Source organism: Primulina huaijiensis, chromosome 7 (assembly GCF_012295235.1).
Source record: "Primulina huaijiensis isolate GDHJ02 chromosome 7, ASM1229523v2, whole genome shotgun sequence".
Taxonomy (NCBI): domain Eukaryota; kingdom Viridiplantae; phylum Streptophyta; class Magnoliopsida; order Lamiales; family Gesneriaceae; genus Primulina; species Primulina huaijiensis.
In genome coordinates, this window is record NC_133312.1 from 4,828,046 (window position 1) to 4,846,795 (window position 18,750).

At 32.6% G+C, this 18,750-nt stretch overlaps 2 protein-coding genes across 2 annotated transcripts; both read left to right on the forward strand.

The window, feature by feature from the left end:
* Positions 1 to 779: 779 nt before the first annotated feature.
* Positions 780 to 5,637, forward strand: LOC140981359 (probable GABA transporter 2). Its single transcript, XM_073447740.1, has 8 exons — positions 780 to 1,055; positions 1,842 to 1,919; positions 2,228 to 2,458; positions 3,286 to 3,383; positions 3,634 to 3,820; positions 4,165 to 4,295; positions 4,514 to 4,750; positions 4,871 to 5,637. The coding sequence occupies exons 1-8, from the start codon at positions 953 to 955 to the stop codon at positions 5,258 to 5,260; spliced, it is 1,455 nt and encodes a 484-aa protein (XP_073303841.1). The 5' UTR covers positions 780 to 952; the 3' UTR covers positions 5,261 to 5,637.
* Positions 5,638 to 9,543: 3,906 nt separating this feature from the next.
* On the forward strand, positions 9,544 to 10,337 carry LOC140981211 (uncharacterized). Its single transcript, XM_073447539.1, has one exon. The coding sequence runs from the start codon at positions 9,672 to 9,674 to the stop codon at positions 10,161 to 10,163; it is 492 nt and encodes a 163-aa protein (XP_073303640.1). The 5' UTR covers positions 9,544 to 9,671; the 3' UTR covers positions 10,164 to 10,337.
* The last annotated feature ends 8,413 nt before the right edge of the window (positions 10,338 to 18,750 follow it).

Sequence of the window (18,750 nt, forward strand, 5' to 3'; positions counted from 1 at the left end):
GTTTGGTATGATTTTTAAGTATGAGATAATTTTGAATTCTTTGATGAAATGACAAAATTGTCCTTCCCCTTCGACGGCGACGACGGCGGAGGTGGCGGTCGGTCGTCCGGAAGTGGTCGGCAGTGGCCGGCCGGCCGACGCCGGCGTCGGCGGTCGGCCGCTGGCGGCGGCGGTCGGTGGGCGGTCGTGACGGGAAGTGGTGGTGAGTTTGGATATAGGAGAATGATGAAATTGAAAAAATAGGATGTATTAAGAGTTGGATAAATAATCCTAGGGGGTGAAGAGTGATTATTTTATCCCACCTAATACAACCTAATCATTTATAGGAAAGATTGAGTTGGTTAAATAAAAATCGTACCAAACGCTTGATTAGGTAGGTTTAGAAATCATAAACCCACTCAATCACCCAAACCAAACGCCCCCTAAGAGTATTACTTTTTATTTTGAATATCGTAGGGTTAACTCGTCTCAAAGATAAAAATTCGTGAGACCGTCTCACAAAAGACCTACTCAAAATCCAATACAAAGTCTGAACAAAAATAAATTACTTCACAATATGAACCGTTATATCAAAATTCATAGATGATAATAATAACAGAACTCGAATTTTTTAAATCGTACAATATCTGATGGGTAAACTTGATAATTATAGCCCACAAAAATATAATTTTGTTTTTCCACTACTGAGCAATCCTAAATGTGATCACTAAAATTGAATTATTGGGAACTAGCGACAAGTCAAAAGTTGTTGGAATCACGTTAGGCTTTGACTCGAGCAGAATAGTTTTAATGACAAAAGCAAAACAAATGTGAACACCATTAATCCAAACTTTGGAATAACTTTTTTGAGGGTAATTCAATCGGAAACCCGTAATCAGCGATTCATGTGAAAGTGGGCATCCCATTCTCTCCGCTGAAAACAGTAATATCAACCTCGCTCGTTTCCACACCAATGGTATCTCCTGAAAGTGAAAACGAATCCATGTCATCTCATGCTCTTCTACCAAATACGAGGATGCTATCCCGCAGTGATTTGTCTTTCTCAATACCTCAAGGTAACAGTATTTTTTTGGATCCAGATTCAGACAAAAAACTCGTATACAAGAGTTGATTTTTTTTTTAATTCGAACAAGTGAAGCAATTAGCTTCTCCTCCTCCGGGATTTTTAGAGAGTGATTTTGATTTTATACCTGGTTCATGAAAACAGAAAAAGAAACACAGTTACGAAACCCAATTTCTAAAAGGTAAAAAATTCCGTTGAATTTTCAATCAAGCCAGCTGGGTTTATAATATTAATTAAATATATTTCACTAAGCATTGACTTCAAAGTTTGTGATTGGCAAAAACTTGTGTGAGATGGTCTCACGGGTTGTATTTTGTGAGACGAATCTCTTATTTGGGTCATCCATGAAAAATTATTACTTTTTATGCTAAGAGTATTACTTTTTATTGTAAATATAAATAGGATTGACCCATCTCATATATAAAAATTTGTGAGACCGCCTCACAATAGATCTACTCTTTAATGATATTACACCCAATTGTTTAGATAGCGATAATTTTATGATATTACACCCAATTGTTTAGATGTTATTAGATTAGATTTCCTTTTTCGGAAAGTATAGTTTACATTTAAAATTCAAAATTTAGTTACACACGAAGGATAACCTTGTAATTTTTTGCCTTGATGACTCCTAACATATTCCTCCACCCAGATTTCTTCTTCATATACATGTATTTTTATCTTCATTCCCCGCACGCATCGTTTGGCGGACAGGATTCTTCCTTTACGCCGCTATAATTCATCGTTACATTTTCTGAAAGAGATATTTCAATGGCAGAGGTTGCGCTGAATGACCCATTTCATGAAATCCGCCGGGAAGACGACGCCGGAGCAGCTTTTGTTTTAGAATCCAAGGGTAATATTAGTTTTTTTCTACAATGCTTACCATGCATTTCGCTGTACAAAGAATGGGTAACGGGGTTGTTATTCGAAAATATGTGGGTGGATTTGAATTTGGAACTAAGGTGGTTGAATAATTAAAATGGTATGCTTTTGAACAGGGGAATGGTGGAAGTCGCGGTTTCATTTTTATGCTGGCGAACTTTAATATTATTGCTGCATATATAGATTTTGTGAGTGTATTATAGGTATTATTGGAGAATTTGCGATTCGATTCGAAACCAAAACACGGGGTTGAATGATTAAATGTACGATGATGGACAGGGGAATGGTGGCATGCGGGGTTTCATTTGACGACGGCGATAGTGGGTCCCACTATACTTACTCTGCCATATGCGTTCCGGGGGCTCGGATGGGGGTTGGGATTCCTGTGCTTAACGGTCATGGGGGTGGTTACTTTCTATTCCTATTATCTCATGTCGTTGGTGCTTGATCACTGTGAGAAGGCGGGGCGCCGCCACATAAGATTCCGGGAACTGGCAGCTGATGTATTAGGTTAGTTTTCCATTTGAAGATTTCATTGTGGTAACCAGTACAAGAGTCAACAGCACGATCCCATCTATCAATTTTACTCGCTCTGTCCAAAATTTCATAATTTTCGTACAAAACCCCTATCTATATATTGGTATTCATATATGATAATTTCTGCGTAACTTTTTTTTAAATGGGCATTTGATGCTTCAAGAAATCATGAAAACTATTTTTACCACTTTGCTGCCTAAAACTTACAAGCTACAGATTCGTGATACCATTTTTAAAAAAAATCCATATCATAATCATGGAAAATTGTGGTTTTTGGCATTTTTGAGAATTCATTTCAAATTTTTATTTTTTGTTGTTGTAAGGTGTCAATGAAGACAATTTATAGGTAGAAGATTTTAATTGCTGCTTGAAATTTTGGTGGAGGAAGAAGGCAAAATATTATCGTTTGTTAAATGTCAAAGCACTTTGTGTGAATTTTAAGATTGCAAAGTTCCAAAATCTGGAATTTTAATTTGGATGTGGTAGAGATTTGCTAATACACTTATTTTTGGTTAGGAAAGAGCCATTTACCCTGTCAGTTTGTCCTGAAATTTTTGTAATGTAAGATCTTCTGTTGGAATATCATTGAGTTAAGTGATTGAAAAATTCTTAAGAAAATTCTTTGAAGATAGAAAGAAGTATGCTGAATTGTTTGTTTTCTGGTGGTGAGCCATCGTGCTTAGATCGGATCTGTGTAGCTCAGTTCCTATGTTGAAAAAAGAAATCGACCTAATTTTCTGTAGTGTGTTACCATCATGATAACCAAATTTTTATTTGTGTCCGTGCCTTGATTTCTTTAGGATTTGGATGGATGTTCTATTTTGTGATTTTCATTCAAACGGCAATTAATACGGGCATCAGCATTGGAGCTATCCTTCTTGCTGGGGAATGCCTTCAGGTATAGCAATGCAGGTATCGATTTGGTTTATATGAGGCATACAACAGCCAAATTATGCTCTATAGCTTGTAAAAGAAAATTTATGCTGGAACTGAATATGCAATTGTTTGCACTTACACGGGGAATTTAATTTAAAAAATACTGCACCTCGACTAATTATAGCTTCATAATTTAGATGTTTATATCAAATTTTATTTTCAGTTTTTTCATATTGATGTGTACATATTTTATCTACTGCTGGAAAGCGCAGATCATGTATTCAAACCTCTCTCCTCATGGGCCGCTGAAATTATTTCATTTCATAGCAATTGTTACAGTAGTTATGATACTCTTGTCTCAATTCCCAAGCTTTCATTCTCTGAGGCACATTAACCTGGGATCACTGCTTCTTAGCTTTGGCTATACTTTTCTCGTGGTTGGTGCTTGTATTAATGCAGGTGAACATTTTATGCTTTGTTCTTTGTCTAATTCTAGAACCTAGCATATTTTTTTATAAGGAATTTGCTGCATGTGTAGCCAAAGATTTAAATAAAATATCCATCGTTTTCTGAATTGCTATATGGATCTAAGTCTGATTTCTTGATACACGCATATGGATTAGTAGTTTGAGAAAGTTATTGAACATGTATCATGTTGACCCAGAACTTCCACTCTGATGAAAACGAAATGAATGAGCGCATTTAATATAGCTTTTCTTGATAAAATTATATGTTGCAGCTATCTTTTAAACGAACAGTATATGGATCATGCTTGTGATCTTACTGTTTCCATTATTATGCAGGCACCTCTAAGAATGCCCCTTCAAAGGACTATTCTTTAGAATCCTCAGAATTATCGAGGGTTTTCAGTGCGTTCACTTCTATATCCATAATAGCCGCCATATATGGAAACGGTATACTACCTGAGATACAGGTAACATTTATTTAGCTCTATAATTGAATAGTTTATGAAATTTCTTCTTGATTCTTGTTTGAAACAATCATACAAAGTCAAGTTTAATAGCATTTGGAGAGAATGAATGAGTCCCAACGGAAAACATTGATGATGAGCATCTTAAAAAAATATATTGCTCAAGTTCCATTACATGATAATTACCAATTTTTGTAACATTACCTTTTAAACAAATGCAGGCAACACTGGCTCCACCAGCCACAGGGAAGATGACGAAAGGCCTAATAATGTGTTATACTGTAATTTTCCTGACCTTCTACTCCGCTGCAGTTTCCGGATATTGGGTTTTTGGGAATAAATCTAACTCGAACATTCTCAAAAGCTTAATGCCTGATGAGGGACCTTCTTTGGCTCCAGTTTGGCTTTTAGGGCTCGCAATTATATTTGTTCTCCTTCAACTTTTTGCTATTGGTCTTGTAAGTTCTATCAATTGTACTCGAATTCTATTTTCTTTATCACTCTCTTTTTCATCATCAAATTCTTGAAATCCCCGAGCTACCTTGTGATTTTAGCTTTTATACCATGGCCCTACTCAGGTATATTCTCAAGTAGCTTATGAGATAATGGAAAGGAAATCAGCTGACGTGAACCAGGCAATATTCTCCAAAAGAAACTTGATCCCGAGGATAGTTCTTCGCTCCCTCTATGTGATATTTTGTGGGTTCTTCGCAGCTATGCTACCTTTCTTTGGTGACATCAGTGCTGTCGTAGGGGCCATCGGCTTCATCCCCCTCGATTTTGTCCTGCCGATGCTTCTTTACAATATGACTTACAAACCCACCAAATCGTCCCCTGCATATTGGATCAACAACTCAATTATCATCATTTTCACATGTGTTGGCTTATTGGGCTCGTTTTCTTCTATAAGAAAGCTGGTATTAGACGCCAAAGAGTTCAAACTTTTCAGTGATAACGTTGTTGATTGAGTAAAAATGGAGGGAATTGCTATCTTACTCTTAACAGGGAACATATATGCTCTGTTTTACACAGAAATTTGTTGTCATTAAGGATCATAACCTTTCAATATATATCATTTTGTCGATGAAAGAGCAAGCAACGTGGGGATAATATGAGCCTTTTACGGTGCAAGAATTTGTCCCCAACCTAGTAGGGGTCGATCTTCATGGTCTGGATGGCCGAAGTACATGATATGTTTATGCCAAGTTTGATCCAATCTATAGATTTGTAACAAAGTTCATAAAAATCGTACAGACAAGAACTCAATATAATTTGTATGATCATATACACTTAGTTTGTTGTGTGACTCAAAATTTATTAAAGATATACTCTTTTGAAGAAAAAAGTTATCTTTAAAAAAAAAATCAATTGTATTATATATAAATTTTCAGAGAACTTGAATTTCACCCTTAAAATATATTTAACGTAGCTAATGTATTTATAAATCCTTATTTAGAATTCATTATTAACAAAACTTGTTTGAAAAAAAAATAAAAAATCATGCGACAATTTGAAAGAAGTTTGTCTGATATCATATGAAGGGGAATATTGAAGACAAACAAATACGTTTGTTAGTATTTTAATTTCAGTTGGATTATGAAAAAAGGACAAAAGCAACGTCTTGAAACAGCTGTTCATATTCAGCATACAAGCTATAGTCTGCTATCGAAACTACGTAATCACTACATCAAAAGATGCTTTCCAAAGAAGAAAAGATGCTCCCACAATCTTTACTATCCCATCCAAATTCTGTTTTATTAACTAATTGGAAACATCTCAATTCCAAACACAAATATAAAGTTGAACATTACAAGCCTGATTGAGTTCGGTTCAAACTCTAACTCGAGCAAACAGAGATTAAGTTGATGAAATGTTATTTTTCGATCTAAATATAATATTAAAAAAAATTAATACTAATATTAAGAACCTCTATAATAAAGACAAGTGATGTCTTGGTCAGATTTTTTGTTTTTTTTTTTTGTTTCCATTTTCTATCTCATTTTATCATTTTAAATTATAGGAATATAATAATTTATTAATTTTTACAATTATGATATTACTTATATTCGAATATAAATTAAATTAATTATAAAAATAATTGTACAAATGTACAACACATGCGTAAATAACTTAAATAAATGAAATTTATCTGATTAACATTTGTAATCAACTATAGAGGAGAAAATCTTCTCCAACCATGCACTATTTCCCTCACATTTTAGAGCATGCAATAGTGATCTTCCATTTATAGAGTATCACTATTCATATAGACGATTGAGTAGGAGATGGAAGTAATTACAAAATTGACATTCTAAAAATTGCAATATAGTCTTTTAGTCTTTTTGTAGTTTTATTAAATTTTTAGGCCAAATTTTTTTTTATTTCGAATTTTTTTTACTTTTTTTAATTTTAAATAATTATTTGGCCCATTTTTTATTTTTATTTTGAATTATTTTATTCTGAAAATTTTATTTTAATTGTTTTAGTTTTCTAATGAATTAATTATAATTTACTATTTATAATAGTTACCAAATGGAACTAATGGAAATAAATGTACTGTTTTAAATATAACGAATCGAATACGCATGTAGTTGTCTCGTGTTTAACAAATTAATTAAGTTTAATTAAATAATACATTATGAAATTAATTAATTATATGTGTGTGTATGTGTATTCGAAAATGAAATAAATTAAAGAAATATAGTATTTGAAAATCTTTAGAGGATATGAGTTGAAAATAAAATAAATTAAAGAAATAAAGTATTTGGTAATATTTAAAAGATATGGATTGGAGAAATTTTTTGAAAATAAAGATCTATTTTGAAATATAGAAGATAAAAAAATAAAAGATATGAATTAGAGATAACTAAGCGCATTTTTTTCAAGTCGACCTCTTCATAATGATAGTCCGATATGGTGTACCAAAATCAAATTAAAATAATAGATTTGACCAAAAAAATAATATATAAATATAAAGAAACCTCATGTTTGACCAAGTAGTGAATTAAATTGGCCCAAAATTATTATTTTCAAGTAGTCATATATTTTTATTTGTGATACATGTTAATTTTATCTATATTTATAATAAAATATAATATTTTTTAATGAATGACTCAAATAGAATATTTATCTCACAAAAATGATTCATAAAAAATTGATTCATAAGAACATCTCATATGAATTTTTTTGTTTCTTATTTTCATGATGTGGACTTAATTCATGTCATTTCTTAACCCCGTATATTCCGCGTGATACCTAGCGATGAACCCATCAAGATCAGGCCCAAACTCTCGGTCCATCTCTAGAGCCCACAGGTGAAGGGCCCATGAGCAGTCCAGGTATTCTCCTATAAATATCAGGTTTGAGCTTATGATTTAGTATTCACTATATTGTTTTCAGCAGCACCCTTAGCTGCTCCCCCATATATCCTCAGTCTCTGACTTGAACGTCGGAAGGGCTACGCCAGGACACCCTCCTGGCCCCCTTCTAACGGTCTTATTTGTGATTTCAGGCTCAGGACAATTTCAAACCTGCGTCTGGATTAGTGACCCTCGTCGGGATCGGACCCTAAATTTCCCGTGAGTATCAGCGCGTATAACATGATCTTGTGCTACACAAAGTTTTGTGGAGAATGAAGGAACTCTCCATTTGTTTAGGTTGTTTATAACAATTTTGTCTGATCTAATGTTTTTATAAAAAAAAACTATAGCTTATCGTAATATTATAACTTTAATTTTTCAAAGCGTATAGTTCAAACACCACTTTTCATTGTTATATCAAACATAACTAATTATTACATACACACATTTAATAGTGATAAATGCAAATTAATTTAATTTACATATTATACTAATTTTAAACAGTACGTACTTAAAACCGAGTAATATATTGATACGCGAGAATATCGTGTCGACTACTCGTTTGAATTTTTAACACCATTCATCCTCTTTCTTAGTTAGTTCACATTTTGTTTGGCTAATGCAAATTTTATTTAAAAATAAAAATAAAAATATTTATTTTGAAATGGTTTGCTGACATTCAAATATACGTTTAATTGATTGGTGAAAAAAAAGTGAAATTGAATGTACATAAGATTTACGTACTTTAATGAAATATGAAATAAAGAAATTTTAAAAATTCAATAAACATATAAAATAAAAGATTTGATATTTACAATCGGATTCTATGATATTTTCATCTTATATATAAATAAAGAGTAGGTCGACGGTCTCATGAATCTTTAACTGTGAGACGGGTCAATCCTATCGATATTCACAATAAAAAGTAATACTCTTGGCATAAAAAGTAATACTTTTTCATGAATGACCCAAATAAGAGATCCTTCTCATAAAATACGATCCGAAAAACCGTCTCACACAAGTTTTTGTCATAAATAAATTTGACAAATATTTTACACATATACAAAATATTCGCGTTACTGTTAAAGTTCAACAACGCCATGTACTAAACATCGCACCTCATTAATGCGAAGTTTACTCGGTGAAACTTAGCCATACGAAAATTCAACCAACTAGACACATGTCACACTTCACTAGCTATTTATTACACCCTTTATGAAACAAGTCAAAAAATATTAAATTTTACTGGTCTGAAATCAAATTACAATAACCACAAGTTTGAACATATTGAGTTTACACTATATTTATAATAATATTTTCCTTATCTATTAGTACAATACAATATGGTGATCTCACCTACTTTTATTACACAAATTATTATTAGATCATTTTACGATTTAATTTTATGATATAAATATCTCATCTAAATCGTCTCATAAAAAAATATTATTTTTCACTCTATGTATGAGTCGGATTGACATGACACATATATAGATATTTGAGACTAACTTACAAGAAATTTACTATTTCTATTTTATATTAAAATGATTGATTAAACATATTATATTAAAAAATACGAAAAGTGTTGTTAAAAATATGGAGTAGGTATCTTGTGAGACGGTCTCACGAATTTTTATCTGTGAGACGGGTCAATCTTACTGATATTCACAATAAAAAGTAATACTCTTAGCATAAAAAGTGATAATTTTTCGTGAATGATCCAAATAAGAGATCCATCTCACAAAATACGACCTGTGAGATCGTTTAACATAAATTTTGGGCAAAAACATGTTAGTATTTTTACATTAATTTTTCAGTAAAAATAAAACAGAAAATATCCAATACGTGGTTTTATTGTTTGTGGTATATATTAGGGAGACGTGAACTGAGACATTGCAGTCTCGTCTCACACCATAGACTCGCACCCACCATAATTAAACTTACCAGTACAACACGAGCTTCAAACCCGTCTTCCCCAACTGATAAAAACCTCCTCGATCCTTGGAAAAACGGCGAAAAAATGGAGAAAATCACGAAAGCAAAGCAAGATCAACCAGCGTCGAAGAATTTGGTGTGGGACTGTGGCAGCTCTCTCTACGATTCGTTCGAGTTGAAAGCATTGGAGAAGCAGCTCAGTTCCGCCATAGCTTCCAGAACTCTCTCCATGCCCCACTTAACCGACGGCCACCACCTACCTCCTCCGCCTACGAAAAAGAAACCACCCACGTCTAAATTCATGCGCTCCGTCCACAGACTTATGCGGTCAGTTTTCAAATCCAATCACAGCAGCAAGATCAATAACAGCGAAATCGACCCGCTTACCTCAGGTGTCGTTCCGAAAGAAGGGTTTTATATGATTTACGACAAGTCTGGCTCACTTTCCACGATCCCAGAAGTTCCAGAGCGTGAAGGGTTCTCGCCTGAAATCAAATCTTTGGTCAGAAGAAGTAAGTCCGATAGATTCAGTACCGCTGCTGCTGTTACTAATTCTGTGGGTATCTATTGTATGTGATTGATTGAATGATCGACCGATCACAATTAAGTTTGATCCATCCCCAGTCCAAGAATCTTCTCCCAAAAACACTGTTGAAATCTCCCCTTTACGTATATTTGAATCAGCTATATATACATTTAATGACTCGTATCAACTTAAATATAATTCTGGTTACCTTCTTGATTATATAATGGTACTATAAAAAACTATGGCAATTCTTGTATATGGGTTTTGAAATACAATGATTTTATCAGAGAACGTAAACTTAGACTTAGAAGAAACCTGTGCAAATTGCAATAGATGTCAAAAAATGTAGCAATCTCTCAATTAATTTTAAATTCATCTGACAATCATCATGATGATCCATAAATTGTAATAATGCTTAGAATGTTGGGCTTTTATGAATTTTAATTTTGTAATATCATAAATGATCATATTCAAAATTGGTATTTTTGGCCAAAAATTGTTGGGAGAATATGGGTTTTGAAGAGGTTTTTTCTGTGAGACGGGCTCACGAATCTTTATCTGTGAAACAGGTCAATCCTATCGATATTCACAATAAAAAGTAATATTTTCAACATAAAAAATAATATTTTTTCATGAATCAATCAAATAAAAGATTCGTATCACAAAATACGATATGTGAGATCGTCTTACACAAATTTTTACGTTTTAAGATTTGGTTGGATGTCTTTAGCAAGAAAATGTAGTATGGAATTCCATCTTTGTCAAGGGGGACACATCTTTATTAAATTATGCATTTTTGGCCCAGCATTTGGTGTTTTCATTAATTGCTCACTTATTGTAACTTACCCCAACTCGTACATAGAGCCAATTGATCCACATATGCTCATGGGGGTATTCTATTTAAATACTTTTGCCCCAAATTTTCTGGGTATCTTTTCACATTGAAGTATTTTTATATTAAAAAATGATATATATTTATGGATATATAACAAATAACTCGAAATTCTAGCAAATTAAATAGTGTATAAAGATTATAACATAAATAATAGATTGCATATAATATTGATCAATGGGAAATTTATATCATTTCCAGCAGCATAATCATACCTGTGCGTAATAATGGAAATATTTGGGTTATAATAGGGAAAAGTAATTATGGTATAGGAAAAGTACATTAAAGTGATTTTTTTTGGAAACAATAATGTAATATCTATGAACTCTATGATCACCAAAAATTTGAATGCTTCTTCTCCGTACCATAAGAATTAAGATCAACCTCAGTTACTGACGCAGTCAAATATTTAATTCTTGATGAGTTTTTAAGATAAATTTCAGAACTTTTCTGGGAAATTAAACGTGTATCTATATTCATTCAATTTGTATTTTATATGTTGTAGTTTGTTTATACATACACGAAAAAATACGTCTCTGCCTAAAATTTTATTTTCCATGGTCTGATGTGGTATCTGATATCATTTAGTTCGTATGATGAGATAATAAACTGAAAGATAATGATTTTTAACTTGTAAAATTTGAGTCTAGATGAAGNTATATATCCTCTGTACAAAGTCATCCAGAACCATTATTTGGAATACAAGTAGAAATTTATTTTGGTTGGATTAAAAAAAACTTGTGAACGAATTGAACTTAAGAGAGACGATTTTATACGATGAAAAAGATTTCTGGTGTCGTGGATTGATGGCACTTGATGCCTTGGTCAATGGAGATTTCGAATAAAATGGTTTAAGTCCTGTCTGAAAATGTTCTCCGATTGAAAGTATAAATATTGTGATGTAGAGTTTTCTTGGGACGCAAAGATTTTAAAGAAACATTAAAGACATATTATTAAACATAAATAATTTAACATAACTTCTAACTGAAGGCGTTTTTATAATATAATTTATTGACAAAACATACTTGATACAGACCGCTACTTTCTTTAACATTTCATTTGTAGTCATTGTTGGATTATATATATATATATATATATAAGAGTTTATATTGTTTTACATTTTATGGAAGTGTAAGAATGATCGGAGAAGATGCTCTCTCTCGCGCACGCTGGCGTAGAAGAGGTGCAAATCAAGGGCTCGATTTGAATTAGAAAAGGTTTGATTTGTGTGCAAATGTACGAGCACTACCTGAGTGTCGTCGAATATCGGACCGATCAAAGCAAAAATCGTCTAGCTAAGTTATGTCACCTTTTACTCGCTTAAATTCTCGAAGCATATACCTAATGGAACGAATCTGTTTTAAAGAAATTGTATTTGCTACAGGCCTCGATTTGGTTTTGTTCTTACATACACGATACTCGTACTTTCAATAATATACTTATTTTATTTCTTCTTTGCCTTTAAGAACTTGCTTTTATAGCTCCGTGATTAGCAATCTCCCTCACAGTCATAGCATGCATTCATTTGCTTGTTAGATATTTTTCTCAAAATCATGTTTTTTACGTATACATGAACATGAAAAACAATACGCGGAAGCTTAAATCAATTATTACCTCCGGCCATTGAAAATTTTGATTTTCTCTGATTTTCTTCTCGGTTGATGCCTTCTAAGCATTCCACCTTCTCAATAGATGGTGTAAATTTTTCTTATGAGGTGTGTGCTTAGGAACCTCAATCGCTCTATTTATAGGCATTTCTCATACCATCGATGAGTGTATCGGGAGCCGAGATTCAGAAGAAAAAACGTATACATATCTCAAGTTTCTAAAGTTGAGCACATTTGTCAAAAGTTGTAGGTAATGGCCGTCGCCATTTCCTACACGTCTTTCCTTCTTCTGATTAATATGGGTCATTTTTTCTTACATTCTCCCACTTGACCCATATATCTCATTTACCATAGTAGAAAACAGAACACATGAATCATGGCGATAGTTCCTCTATAAGCAAGTATTATCTTCCATGTATCACAATGCATTATGTATCTCAAACTGTATAACTTAATGAATAAACCTTATGTTTATTCGAGGTACAACTTTATTAATATTTCTCAAATCAATGAATGTGTGCACAACAAATATGAGAAAATATCACATCATAGTTTCATTAAATTTGTTCTTACAACAAAATTAAATAAATGAACCAAGTCCCATTCTTTCTGTATGATCCATAAATTTCAATGGTGGCATGCCCTTAGTCAAAGGATCCGCAATCATCAATTCAGTGCTAATGTGCTCGATAAGTATCTTCTTATCTTTAACACGTTCTCGTATGGCTAAATACTTAATGTCGATGTGCTTGCTTCGACTATCACTTTTGTTATTTTTAGCCATAAAAACAGCAGCTGAATTGTCACAATATATTCTTAATGGCCTAGATATAGAATCCATAATTCTAAGCCTCGAAATGAAACTCTTCAACCATACACCATGTGAGGTTGCCTCAAAACAAGATACGAACTCAACTTCCATAGTGGAAGTAGCAGACAATGTCTGCTTTGCACTTCTCCAAGATACAGCTCCACCAGCTAGCATAAAAATATATCTCGAAGTAGATTTTCGTGAATCAATGCAGCCAGCGTAGTCTGAATCAGAGTAGCCAATTACTTCCAAATTTTCAGTTCGTCTGAACATAAGCATATAATCTTTGGTCCCTTGTATGTACCTCATTACTTTCTTCGCAGCTTTCCAATGGTCTAAACCTGGATTACTCTGATATCTTCCCAATATTCCAACAACAAATGCAATGTCAGGTCTAGTGTAAACCTGAGCATACATTAAGCTTCCGACAGCAGAAGCATAAGGAATGTTTTTCATTTGTTCCCGCTCTAAATCATTCTTTGGACATTGGCTCAAATTGAATTTATCGCCTTTCACAACGGGAGCTATACTTGGTGAACAATCTTTCATCCGATATCTCTCTAAAACTTTGTTGATATAGGTTTCTTGAGACCGACCTAGAATACCTTTAATTCGGTCTCTATGTATCTTAATGCTAATGACATAAGATGTATCGCCCATATCCTTCATATCAAAGTTTTTAGAGAGAAATTGTTTCACATCATATAACAAACCTTTTATCATTGGTTGCAAGTAATATATCATCCACATATAAAATAAGGAAACAAATCTTGCTCCCACTGACCTTCTGGTATATACATTGATCCATGGGGTTCTCAACGAATCCAAATGAAGAGATAACATCATGAAATTTTAAATACCATTGACGGGAAGCTTGTTCAATCCATATATAGATTTCTTAAGCTTACAAACCAATTGTTCACCATTACTAGAGAAGAATCCTTCAGGTTGTTTCATATAAACCTCTTCCTCTAGTTCTCCATTAAGAAAAGCTGTTTTCACATCTATTTGTTGCAAATCTAAGTCAAAATGTGCAACTAATGCTAGAATGATACGGAGAGAATCTTTTTTAGATACAGGAGAAAAAGTCTCCTTATAATCGATTCCTTCCTGCTGAGTGAATCCTTTAGCAACGAGTCTTGCTTTATACCTTTCAATGTTGCCTAATGAGTCTTTCTTTGTTTTGAAGACACATTTACATCCAATGGCTTTTACACCATCAGGCAACTGAACAAGATCCCAGACTCCATTAACTGCCATAGAATTCATCTCTTCTTTCATAGCATTAAACCATAGTTTTGACTCATTACAACTCATGGCTTGTGAAAACGTTTCAGGATCATTTTTGGCTCCGATGTTAAAATCCGATTCTTGTAAATACACAATATAATCACTAGATATAGCTGATCTTCTTATTCTAGTAGATCTCCTAAGGTTGTTTGGTTGATCAACAATTTCTTGTTTTTCTTCATTAACAACTTGATCTACTGGATTTTCATCAGCGATTTGTGGAACTTCAGTAACTGATTGTCTAACACCCATTTGGTCTTGAGGAGTGTGAATAACAATCAATTTGTCATTTGAATAAGAGGGTTGTGCATTACTGTGATCATTCTCAAAAACTATATCATGATCACTCCCACTAATCAAGTCATTTTCAAGAAATTTTGCATTTCTTGATTCCACAATTCTAGTATTGTGAGATGGACAATAGAATCTGTACCCTTTGGATTTTTAGCATACCCAATGAAATATCCACTTATAGTTATTGGGTCCAGTTTATTTTCATGTGGGTTGTAAACTTTTATTTCAGACGGACAACCCCAAACGCGTATATGTTGCAAACTCGGTTTCCAACCTTTAAATAACTCAAATGACGTCTTTAAGACAGCCTTAGTTGGAACTCGGTTTAATATATACACAGCTGTCTTAAGAGCTTCAGTCCATAAGGATTTAGAAAGTTTAGAGCTACTAAACATGCTCCTCACCATGTCCAATAATGTTCGGTTTCTCCTTTCAGCTACGCAATTTTGGTCCGGAGAACCAGGCATAGTATATTGGGCAACAATCCTATGTTCTTTGACAAACTTCGCAAACGGACCAGGTGCTTGTCCATTCTCAGTGTATCTACTGTAATATTCTCCATCTCTATCTGTTCTTACAATCTTAATATGTTTTCCACATTACTTCTCCACTTCAGTCTTAAAAACCTTAAAGGCTTCAAGTGCTTCGTTTTTGTTATGAAGCATGTAGATATACATGTATCGTGAATAATCATCAATAAAGGAGATGGAAGTATTTCGGACTTTGCATGTCCATATCTGTACAACAAATATCTGAAGTTATGATTTCTAATATTTATGTACTCCTCTTGGCACCTTTTTTAGACTTATTGGTCTACTTTTCCTTTATGCAGTCCACACAAGTCTCAAAATCAGTAAAATCTAAAGTACTGAGTACTCCATCATTTACTAATCTTGTAATTCTCTCTATGGAGATGTGTCCCAATCTCAGATGCCATAATGTAGAGGAATATTCATTTATAACACATCTTTTAATACATCCTTGTACATGCATAGTGGTGTTATTATTTTGTAAAGAAATAGAGAAAAGACCATCAACTATTATACCATTTCCAATAAGATTTGATTTATAAAACAAATTTATTGATTTATCCAAAAACTGAAATGAATAACCTAGGGGTACAAGTTTTGAAACTGAAATTAAATTCCTAGAAAAACTAGGAACATAAAATATCTTTTCCAATTTTAAAATAAAACCACTATCCAATATAAGGCAGTAAGTCCCAATAGCCTCCACATGTGAAGACATCTTGTTTCCTGAATAGATGCTCCGCTCATTTTCTATTGGCTTCCTTAGGTTTTGCATATCCTGCAAGGTATTTGTAACATGGATTGTCGAACCAGAATCAATCCATCATGTGTTATAAATCATATTAACCATATTAGATTCATAACAGATAAATGAAGTAAGAATACCTTTCTCTTCAAGCCAGTCTTTAAATTTATTGCAATCCTTCTTCATGTGTCCCGTCTTTTTACAGAAGAAATACTTGGATTCTTTCTTAATGTCAGGTTGAGGTGAAATTATTCCTTTTCCTTTTTCCTTGACTTTAGCTTGCTTCTTACACTTTCCTTGTGTAGTCACAAATACATTATCACTTGTTTCCATCAATAGCCTTCCTTCCTCTTGAACACACATGGTCATTACATTGATTGACCATTTATCTTTATGTGTATTGTAGGAAATTTTGAAGGGTCCATATTGATGTGGAAGAGTGCATAAAATATAGTGCACAAGAAAAGTTTCAGACATTTCCACTTCAAGTCTCTTGAGCCGAGCCGCTATGTCCCGCATTTTCATTATGTGCTCTCGCACACCTCTCACACTGGTGAGCCTTAATGAAAAGAATTCCATAATTAGGGTGCTTGCTAGTGCCTTATCTGAATACTGAAATTGTTCATCAATAGCCTTCAGTAATTCTTTGACATTATTATGCTGGTCGACAGAACCACGCATGCCAGCAGTGATTTTGGTCTTTATGAACATTACGCAGAGTCGATTAGATCGCTCTCATTTTTCATAAAGATCAACATCATCCGGAATGCTGTTTTCAATAATAGCAGATGGTTCGTCTTTCCGTATAGCATAATCAATATCCATCCACCCTAATTGAAGGAGAATTCTTGCTTTCCATATTTTATAGTTGTCGCCCTTTAATTCGGGAATGTCACATTTCATATCAGAAAAACTCGCAGATTGCATAACTGCACAAAATATCATATGATTAAAATTTTGAGACAATATCATGTGTGATTAATGTTTTAAAAATCTAGTGACATAAAATTTGCATGTGGGCTAAAATTTTAATTCAATAAGATTTTTCTGTAACTTTATGATAAACTATCAAAATGTATTTTCCTTAACTCCTGTGGGTAAATTAAGAAAAATATAATTTGATATTTTAACCTAATTAGTTATATAAATATAATAAAAATCCATGTGGGGTAAATTTTATTACGTTTATATAATTAATTACAATTGATGTCCATTATGTGATCCAAATCCACTTAATGCATAATTTTTCATAATTAAGGATGTTGTGACTATTCCTCAATTATTTAAAATTATATGGTTCACTAAACAAAATTTTGGCTTTACTTAATGCTTTATATAATAATTATTTTGTAATCAACACTTTCCAAGAGTGCTCCCAGGAAAGATATGTAGTGCTAAGGTTCTTTAAATACTTAACTCCTAGTCAGAGCAACATTCTTCAGGGAGACCAGTGGCTAGTCAAGGCAGTTTAAACCGATGTATGAAAAATCCCCAGATCATGTTTTCTCATGTCACCTTATAATTATTATTCAACTTAATTATTCACATTTATGTGAATCTTTAGAAGTCAAAATTTTTCTTTAAATAACTTTATATGCACATTTTTACTTAATATGAACAAATACGTTCCCCATCAGTTTTTCTCTTCAATCAGAGTAGTGATAAAGTGAGTATCACATTTACGTGAAAATGTGAGCTCCTCATCAGTTTTTCTCTTTTATCAGAGTAGTGATAAAGTGAGGATTATTTGTTCATTTGTGAATATCAAAAATATTTTATTTTATAATTTTATATTCACATCTTACTTAATATATTCATTTCAAATTATAAATTACTTAATATAATTTAATATAAACATAATGTGAATATTGATGTACCAATTAATTTTTAATATTATTTGCATTTTAAATTTCAAGAATAAATGCAAACATAATATTAAATTTGCATGTATAAATCAAACACTTATCCATAATATTTGACATTATATCTAATATGCAAAAATAATTTCTAAACATGTATTAAAAATTACGTCGAACTTAGAATTATTTTAATGTGTATAAATTATTTAACCAAATGCTATATGTATACCGAATTATACATCTAACTTAATAACACATTAATCATTATTTATTTATTATTATTTTTTTTAAAATAATAATAATAATAATAACTTCAACGATGATTTTTCAATTGATAATTTTTGTAGGTCCCGCAATATTAATTGCGGGTCCTGCATTTATTATTATTTAAAAAAAATAAAAAAATAAAATAAAAACGAAATTGATCGCATGAAATTGATTGCATGCAGTTGCAGTCTCAATAATTCAATTTGCATTAATTAAAGACAATTGAATACATACACGTTAAATTGCATTCTGATTCATTTTGCAAATTTTCGTCTTCTTCATCCTCCATTTTCAGAAAAAATCAGTAGCATCTTTTTCGAAAATATTTTGCTCCGAAAAATTC